The sequence below is a fragment of the Pseudorasbora parva genome, chromosome 9 (assembly GCF_024679245.1).
Source record: "Pseudorasbora parva isolate DD20220531a chromosome 9, ASM2467924v1, whole genome shotgun sequence".
NCBI classification, from domain to species: Eukaryota; Metazoa; Chordata; class Actinopteri; order Cypriniformes; family Gobionidae; genus Pseudorasbora; species Pseudorasbora parva.
Window position 1 is genome coordinate 8,302,251 of NC_090180.1, and position 10,062 is coordinate 8,312,312.

Below are 10,062 nucleotides of genomic sequence, written 5' to 3' on the forward strand. Positions count from 1 at the left end.
TCATCCAATCGCCGAACAGTGGTCGATGACTTATTCAATCGTGTGGATACCTGCGAGGTAAGACCGCCCAGTTCGTCCCTGTTTTTTTCTACAGCACTGGAACGTGGCAAGATGGAAGGTTGCACTTATCGCGAGATCATTGATCTGTTTACACCATAATGCTGTCCTGTGAATGCGAAACACTTCACGACATTATAAATCTTATTGATGTATATAACTGGACTTATTTCGTTGTGTGATGTATGAGCTTCTGCTTGAATATGTGGTTATTTGCAAAACTACTGCAGTTTAGAGCCTGGAAAGTGAGGTCTGCAACTTACTGCCTCAAATTCATTTGTAAACGTTGCCTGTAAATAAGAAGCACACGCTGCGGGGAACTAAGTTTGGTTTCACAGTTATACGAACATACTTTAAATTAAACTAACTGAATAAGTCGGACTTGTCCTAGTGCTATAGTCTATATTGTGAGCGGTTGAAACTAACAACGAAAACTTACTTTCTTGTTGGTACAAATTGTTCTATTGTCGCGCCCCACCCCCCTTTTGTCCACCTCATCCTAAAATGAAGCAGTGTAACTTTACTCACAGTAGCTTAAAATGTGTTGGAAAATTATGTTATCACTCTGATTTTGACATTTATATTGGAAAAGCTTTTTGTTTCTTGTGCTTTGGAAAATGTCATTATTAAGTGTTGTAATCGCTCAGTTTAAAACAAAGAATGAATTAGCAATTTGCTTTTCAGATTTAATGATTGTTACAATCATTCAGCTGAAAATAACACCCAGATCTTACTGTACAATTGGACAAGTAACCTAGGAAAGTGGAACTATTTTAAAATTATTTGTCAAAAGCTTTTGTTGAGACCTGTGCTTGTTTGGCAGATCTGAATATTGACATACTCGATATGCAGGTCAATCAAAGAAACGGAAAGATAAGAAAAAGGAATATTTTTAACTTAAATAAATCAATGTAAATGCAAAAATGCTATTTTTATTATTTCAAACGACAATTGCCACTTGATCTGTCCCGCATGCATGTTTTCTAAGAAAGAAAAGAAAAATCAAGAAAGTTATAATATTGTAATAAGAGGCAGGATTAAAGATTGAAAGTATGTGCACAAGACTAATTGTAACTTGAGTAATATATGTATTCAATGCTCCAACTTAAAATATTAATCTACCACAATACTCTTGCTGTGTGCATGTTTTGCTGGAATAAAAGAGGTATGGGAACTATTTGGGCCTTTCCCGCCATTTGGTATGTGTGAGGAAGTGTAGTTTACTTAATTCACAGTGCAAATCTTCAGGATACTTTCGCCTATCCATCCTAAAGTGGTTGTTGTCACCACCACATAATGTTTCGCAGTTTGCTTTGGATATTACTGGTTGGTAGTATGCCATGTACAAAGTTCACAAAACAATTGGAGGTATGACCTGTTGTACATTATGTTTTTTTGTTTTGTTTTGTTTTTACCAGCAGAGGGCATGCAATTCTTGTCTAATCAACCATATTCTTACAGTACAGGACAGGGTATAATGTTGTGGCACAAAAGTGTGATTTGATGGTTAATATGCACAAATAATGTTTTAGATTAAAGTACCTCATATATGCTATGCAAGAAATAACATTATAAGTTTGTTGCAGTTGATGTTTTTTTCCTTTGGAAAACTTTTAGTACACCTATTGTCCCCCTGGAACAACACAGCATTACAGCCCTTACCCAATAACACAATGGTGATAGGAAGGGTTTGTTATCTTAGTATCTCCTACGTTTCCCATGGAGACATTTCATTGTTATGTCCCTTACCACTGCTAGACTACAAAGCTATGGGTTTATAATTATTTATTTGTGCTATTATTATTGTTGTTGTTGTTTAAATCTTACAATCCAAATTGACAGGCAAGATAATGGAAGATAATAAGAATTTGGCAGGAATGTAGTACACAGCCTGGAGCCTCTGCAGAACACCCAACTGGATTTGGCAGCTTAACTGAACTGAATACTGAAGGCTGTGGAAGATTGCAAAAATCAGCTAAAAAAATCTTCACAACGACCTTTGTGATTGTCCAGTTCCCAAGTTTATTTGAGTAGCACATTGTGTATTATTATTGTAATCATTTTTATGTGGAAAAAAAATCTACAGTTGGTTAACAAGTGATGACAACACAATTAATTAAATAAGCCACTAATGTAAAAGAGATTTTTTTGTCTGTCATTATTAGATACATTGTCTGACAGCATTAAACAAAACAAGAGGTATATACATGGTTTCAGAAATTCATATTAAGGAAATCTGTAAACATGAAGAGCTCTAGTAAGGTCATTAGTCTCTGGTTATATTTGTTTACGAGCCAGAGCAAAAGGCAATAGACCAAAGTGCCACTTTACAGTCCCACTTAGAGTAGATGAAAGAGTACATACATCCATTCAGCTTTTTATTTAAAATAAATAAAATAAAATCACCTTTATTTACATAGTGCTTACAAGTCCGATTGTTTTAAAGCCGCTTCACAGTGTTAACAGGAAGATAATGCAACATCATTTGATTCAGCTGTACAGCCACTCTGGTGAAAACTGTGATGTTATCCAGCTAATTTCAATGATCATATAGTGCCAATGCGGGCAGATCATAATATAGTTGAAATGTAGGTGTCCCCAACTGAGCAAACCAAAATACATCAAAGGTTACAGAATGCTGCAGATTACCAATACATTACAGATAATTTGACTTTATTATTTATTTTATATATTGAATTTATATAGAGCTTTATTATAATGAAACAGTTCATGATCCTTGATATGTAACTTTCAGAAACACAGAATCCTGAGTTATGTCTATTTTTATACAAAATAATACAGTAGAAACAATGACAATTCACAAGTAAAAGGAACAAAGGCACTTTGGTATTTCAGTCACATACAACATTATACATTAGTTGTGTTATTTTAAAGTGACTACAAAATCCTTCTAAAAGCAACACATCTTAAATGTAATGCTATATTGTATCTTCAGAGGTATATCAAATACTTGCAGTGAATATCTGTGAGATATAGAATTCAATAAAATCACATTATCCAAATGTGACAACTGGGAATGTCAATTTTTTTCCAGTCTGGAATAAAAAAAAAATCCTATTCAGTAAAAGTTTACACTAATATGCTTTACAATTTAAGTCAGCAATATTATCCTTAATTTCATAGAAAGTATTTAACCTGCCACAGCAGAACACAAAGAGCACATGGTGAGATGTACCTTCATTTTAATCAGTCATAGGCGGGTGACTGGGAAGCATCTCCTCCACCTAAGTCTATAGAGAGCCTATAGAGATAGTCTTCAGACTGCATGATGAACTCATTCCACTCTTGGCACACTTCATCTATGCTGGGTCCGGTTCCTCCATACACAGGAGGGAGGATTTCCTTCGGGAAGTAACTGCAGAGACTTCGGAGATATGAACAGCCATGCATATGAATCTATAAGGAAAAGCATTGCCATAGATATTAAACTGATTAAAACGATTATGTGTATGTATACATATATATATATAATATACAAATATATAATATACAAATATATATATATATATATATATATATATATATATATATATATATATATATATATATATATATATATATATATATATATATATACACTCACCTAAAGGATTATTAGGAACACCATACTAATAGTGTTTGACCGCCTTTCGCCTTCAGAACTGCCTTAATTGTACGTGGCATTGATTCAACAAGGTGCTGAAAGCATTCTTTAGAAATGTTGGCCCATATTGATAGGATAGCATCTTGCAGTTGATGGAGATTTGTGGGATGCACATCCAGGGCACGAAGCTCCCGTTCCACCACATCCCAAAGATGCTCTATTGGGTTGAGATCTGGTGACTGTGGGGCCATTTTAGTACAGTGAACTCATTGTCATGTTCAAGAAACCAATTTGAAATTATTCAAGTTTGTGATATGGTGCATTATCCTGCTGGATGTAGCCATCAGAGGATGGGTACATGGTGGTCATAAAGGGATGGACAAAGTCAGAAACAATGCTCAGGTAGGCCGTGACATTTAAACAATGCCCAATTGGCACTAAGGGGCCTAAAGTGTACCAAGAAAACATCCCCCACACCATTACACCACCACCAGCAGCCCGCACAGTGGTAACAAGGCATGATGGGTCCATGTTCTCATTCTGTGTACGCCAAGTTCTGACTCTACCATCTGAATCTCAACAGAAATCGAGACTCATCAGATCAGTCAACATTTTTCCAGTCTTCAACTGTCCAATTTTGGTGAGCTTGTGCAAATTGTAGCCTCTTTTTCCTATTTGTAGTGGAGATGAGTGGTACCCGGTGGGGTCTTCTGCTGTTGTAGCCCATCCGCCTCAAGGTTGTGTGTGTTGTGGCTTCACAAATGCTTTGCTGCATACATTGGTTGTAACGAGTGATTATTTCAGTCAAAGTTGCTCTTCTATCAGCTTGAATCATTCGGCCCATTCTCCTCTGACCTCTAGCATCAACAAGGCTTTTTGCCCACAGGACTGCCGCATACTGGATGTTTTTTTCTTTTCACACCATTCTTTGTAAACCCTAGAAATGGTTGTGTGTGAAAATCCCAGTAACTGAGCAGATTGTGAAATACTCAGACCGGCCCGTCTGGCACCAACAACCATGTCACACTCAAAATTGCTTAAATCACCTTTCTTTCCCATTCTGACATTTAGTTTGGAGTTCAGGAGATTGTCTCGACCAGGACCACACCCCTAAATACATTGAAGCAACTGCCATGTGATTGGTTGATAAGATCATTGCATTAATGAGAAATTGAACAGGTGTTCTTAATAATCCTTTAGGTGAGTGTATAGAGAGAAAGAGAGAGAGTTTATTTCAATGTTACTAACCCGTTGTTTGATTTTGTCTGGAAGAAATGGACGGATCATGGCAAAGACAGGGCGGAAAAAAATGGGCTCGTTTATCAAATGGATGCCGCGTACTTTCAAAGGAAAGGAATCCTGTGAAACAGATTTTTTGGTATTTGTTGGATTTATTTTAAATGACTCCATAATGTATTCATACAATTTTTCCATTTTTAAAATGAATTAAAAGCTGGCTATAAGAGAAACTCACAAATGACAAATATATACAGATGATAACCAAGGTTTTCTTCACTGAAATATAATCTGTCGTGAAAATGTTAATTGATACCTACCGTGAGTACTGAAGATATCTTTTTTGCCAAGGAAGGATTTATCTGCAGAGCATGAGCAAAGCACCAGTCTTGGAGATCAAAAATAACTTTGAGTCCATTTCTTTGAGTCTCCCACTCTCGAACAATCAGTTCTGACGTAATGAGGCTTGCACGAAAAACCTCGTAAGCTGTGAATTCTTTGGGGTTCCACTGACCTGAAAACAGTGTTTTAAAATGTGATTTTCCCCCTTATAATTGCAGAAACAAAAAAACAAAAACAAATATATATATATGTATGTGTGTGTGTGTGTGTGTGTGTGTGTGTGTGTGTGTGTGTGTGTGTGTGTGTGTGTGTGTGTGTGTGTGTGTGTGTGTGTGTGTACTTGCCAATGCGATAGATTAAAACTCGACTTCCAGCCTCATCTCGTGATCTCAAAACTCCATGGTAATTGTTTTGGAGAAGTCCTCTGATGGATGATGGCCGCAGATCAGCTGTTATTTCTGGACATTCTTGTCTCCATTTATTATAGTTAATTAACAGCTGTTGAAAAACACAAGGCCAATGATATATTAATCTCAGTTTGCACTATGCATTATTTTTTGCATACATTCGGATATGGGTGTAGATAATGTGTAGGATGCATTTTGGGGGAAGTGTGTTCACATTAGTGTTGCAAAATTCTGGTAATTTTCAAAGTTGGAAACTTTTAGTGAACGATTTGATTAAAGAGTTCTGCTCACAAATAAATCTTTTTTTTTAAATTATATATAATTATTATTATTTTACTTTTCTTGTTTACATAAAATCCATGATGACTTACCACACAAGTGTTTGTAGTACATAATTATCAGTATAGGGACAATATTATTGAATAAAATGTATTATTATTTCAGCAGTGCATTTGAAGATCTAAGCCAGTTCAAAACAAGAAAAGAAAAAAAGAAAACCTGTCAGAATAAACTGGTAGTACTCTATAATGCTGTCTCTCTCACTTCTGAAATGATGGCCTGTATGCATACATGTGAGGTGTTGTGCAATTTCAGCCCGTAGCCTAAATGTTATTGCTAATCAAATCACGCATCACCAACGGTGTGACTATCACTACAGAAAGCATGCGCATCCGTTTACACAGTACTCATTTACAGTTCAGTCAGAGTTTAGGCAAAAGAGTGTTCCATACCTTGAACGCCAGTGCCACATCAAAGTCTCTCGCCTGCAAAAAACGTATCAGAAATGTTTTAGACAAATCCAAGTGTCGAATGCTTATGTCTGCTTCTGCTTTTTGCTTCAGCTCTGACAAATACGGCGCAATCCGAACAGAATCGACGGGTAAATTATTTAATTCTTCGATGTTGTTAACTTCTTCAGACTTCATATTTGCGCGAGCCGATCGAGTGTCATTTTCTCAGGGCAGCGGTCTCACATAAAAGGGGGCAGGGAATGAGCCCCTCACATGAGAAATAGCCTAATGTTTTTTCACCTTTGTACAAGTCAAGTTTCGTGAAACATTAACCAGGCCAACTTTGAGAACTGAATTAAACAGACAAGACCCACGACCCAGATTCAAAACTGAGATAAACTAACTGTTGATAACAACTTGTGTAGCAAGTAGCCCCCCACCCCCACCCAAAAAACCCCGGATAGGCTAAAAAGAATGTTATTATTATTTTTTAAATTGGTTTAACTAAAATTTAATCAATTGTATACAGCTATTTGATTTCTGTTAACAACCGATTTGATAGCCAGTTTATTAACCATGAGTCACAACATCAGTCAATATTTGTTTTCCCTATACGTTTTGCTTGTAGGGCATACAAAAACAAAGTCTGAACTTTTTTTTTATCTTTTCAAAGAGATTTTCAGATGTCCACTTGAGTGGACAGTATAGCCTATGCGTTTTTGGGTTTTAACTGAAAGAGCTGTATTAAACAAAATACAATAATAGCACAGTAATAGCCTGTGTGTTAATATACCAATTAATACAATGAAGCTATATGATGTTATGACATAAAATCATGTGAAAACTATTAATACTATGATAATACAGCTTCAATTATTGCAAAGCAGTTGAATTTGTTCCATCAAAGGTCTGGTGGAGGTACAACTTTGTGGAAACCCAACTCAGACTAAATAGAAAATGCTCAAGTCAAGTGTCCATTTTCCTGTTTTTTTTTTTTTTGTTTTTTGTTTTTTGTGATGATTCTGATTTTGTCCAAAATGCATGAATTTCCATAGCTCTCCTCTCTAAGAAAATAACATAGCACAGATGTCTACATTCATCTATTGGTGTTTTCAGACTGTGGGAAAAGCGAGCATGTTTTCAATCTCATCTGAAATTAACATTATCCAAGTGGTGAGGATAACAAACCACATGCATTACATAATCAGATTACTTTTTTGATGTAACAAGTAATTTATTACAAGTAATGTGCAAAATCAGATTACTTTTTTGAGGTAATAAGTAAAAAATATATATTTTTAATTTACTTTAACTTTAAAGTAAAAAAAAGTGAAATAAAAAATAAAAAAGTAACATGCATTACGTAATCAGATTACTTTTTTGATGTAATGAGTAAAGTAATTAAATAACACGTATTACGTAGCCTATCAGATTACTTTTTTGATAACTGATTATTGATTTTTAAAACAATTAATGCATTAGCCTACAAGTAGCCTAACATGCATTACATAATCAGATTATGTTTTTTTCTTTTCGGTTCTGTTCTGTTTTTAATTTTGTGTAGGCTATAAACTAGTAGGCCTATATGAAACAATTAAAATATATATATATATAATATTATATATATATATATATATATATATATATATATATATATATATATTTTTTTTTTTTTTTTTTTTTTTTTTTTTTTTTTTTTTTGATGAAACTCATGATAATAGCAATTTCACGTTTGGGCTTTGTTTGTCATCTTCCCAGAAAGCCAATTTTTAGGCTATAACTTATGATCGAATAGCTTTTTTTTTTTTTAAGATCTTCGCTGTTCGCATACCGTTGTTGTCATACAGGGTAATACATAATAAATCAATCGTTTGGATCGTCATTTGTTGGCTAACATAGCTTGCCCTGTATAGCTAAGCTCAAGGACGCAGGAATTGAACATCTGTCTGCATGGTGACGTCACGCGCCTCCCCTGCAATGTAGCGCTCGGCGCAGTTTCCATATTTATGTCGTTGACTCGTCATTTATTTGAAAGTCCTCCTCTTTAATATTAAGCAGCGATATAAACACTTTTGCATGGCTTCACGGAGGTATGTACATGAACACCTACATCCTAAAACGAACATGGATAACAAATCAGTCTCTTCCACCTTGTAGGATGATGCAGTGATGATGCTGGGCATTAAACGGATGCTGCCTGCCGACGACATTGGGATTAAAGAATATTAACCTTATGTATGTTCTGCGTATTTTGGTACAATTTAATTTGCGGATATTTCGGATCAGTGATGCTTTCTTTTCTTCTAATTTTACATTTGAGGCATTTGGGCTTCATTTGCGAATGTTGTCTAATGTTCGACGTTATTCTTCTGTGTATTGCATTTCAAATAGGCCTGGTTGCCATCGTGGTTTAACTGTTATGATTTTGATATTTTAGGTTACAGGGATGGAACGCTGTATTTAATGCCCTGGATGTGCAGGCATTCTGAATCCATTGCTTCCGACTAGGTGCTTTGTCCATCAGGACATAGGCTTCCAGTATCAGCAGGCTCACCGGATAAGGAAACATTCAGCTACCAGGATGAGATTCACATCTAAATAGGCCTTAAGTATGCTTTTGAGTAAATACACCTGCTGGCAGAATCCAATTTGTCTGGCCTATGGTGCGCAGACTAAGTCATAATGAATATCCTAAATCTAAAACATGTTTAGCTGTTCATCAGGCACTGAAGAATCTCTTTTTGCACTTTTGGCTCTCGCTGTACGTGTTCACAGTGGACCTTGATTTAATGTATTTCAATTAAGGCACGCGGTGAATGCCAAGAGCGCAGCCACATATCTTCAAAAAATCTGAAATTGCCTGTTTGTGACTATTCTAATAGTGTTTATTTAAATACATGTTACAGCCTATATAGGCTTACAGTGTTTATGCAATTGCATTGGCAATGCAAGTACCGGTATTCACAATTTTGTGAAATTTCAAACAAAATATGAAATGTTAGCTAAATTGTTTCAAAATGTTGATTACAATGGTCAATGCATCTCAATTAAATATCTTTGTTGTCCTATATAGAATACATAGTTTTCAATATGGTTAAAATCTAGTTATTCTGAAGTGATGTTGTAAAAAAAAATGTCATGACACCTCAACAAAATGTTGTTGTCCTTGCAACATATTTCTTCATGGGCTACTTCTGTTTTACTTATGTGTAAAATGTACTGCACTATAGGGAGTTATTTCATGTCAGCAATTCAGCATGCTTATTTCAACGGTTATTGGATTCATTATTTTTGATGCTGCTTATTATGTATTTTCTTAATAAAATATGGCAATGGCAAGAAAAAATACAGTACATACCTCCTTGTCTACTTGAATTAAATTGCATTTATTGTCTGAAGAAATGATTAATATATTTGCATCAACATTAAAGTGTTTGTCTTAAAAATATCATATACAAACCAAATAGCATAGAAGCTGCATAAGAAGTGATGTGTAAATTTGCATTATTTCCACTGTTTAATGCTGCACAGGGGTGGCAGGAATTTATAATTTCAGTTCCAAAAAATCAAGAAATAAATTCAGTTCCAGAAATAAAAATTAAAGTTTTTTAAAAAAATATTTAAACATGAAATGAGTGAAAATACATAATTCCAAACAACAAATAATGTAAATCACTGAACAAGG

General features: G+C 35.0%; 1 protein-coding gene across 2 annotated transcripts; it reads right to left on the minus strand.

Annotated features, from left to right (window-relative positions):
• Nucleotides 1-2,422: 2,422 nt before the first annotated feature.
• ttpa (tocopherol (alpha) transfer protein) lies at nt 2,423-6,657 on the minus strand. 2 transcript variants are annotated; one of them, XM_067453709.1, is made up of 6 exons: nt 6,378-6,656; nt 5,584-5,737; nt 5,218-5,411; nt 4,910-5,020; nt 3,254-3,474; nt 2,423-3,113 (listed from the first exon to the last, which is right to left on the minus strand). In XM_067453709.1, the coding sequence occupies exons 1-5, from the start codon at nt 6,570-6,572 to the stop codon at nt 3,265-3,267; spliced, it is 864 nt and encodes a 287-aa protein (XP_067309810.1). In that variant the 5' UTR covers nt 6,573-6,656; the 3' UTR covers nt 2,423-3,113; nt 3,254-3,264. The 2 variants fall into 2 exon arrangements, with proteins under 2 accessions (XP_067309810.1, XP_067309811.1); XM_067453710.1 differs by having other exon boundaries at nt 2,423-3,474; nt 6,378-6,657.
• Between the last annotated feature and the right edge of the window lie 3,405 nt (nt 6,658-10,062).

Coding starts and splice junctions, on each gene's coding strand:
- ttpa (XM_067453710.1), bottom strand. CDS start 6,572: ATGAAGTCTGAAGAAGTTAACAACATCGAAGAATTAAATAATTTACCC. Junction 5,021..5,217: donor AGATATCTTCAGTACTCACG/GTAGGTATCAAT, acceptor TCTGTTTCACAG/GATTCCTTTCCTTTGAAAGT. Junction 3,475..4,909: donor CAGACAAAATCAAACAACGG/GTTAGTAACATT, acceptor TTTTCCTTATAG/ATTCATATGCATGGCTGTTC.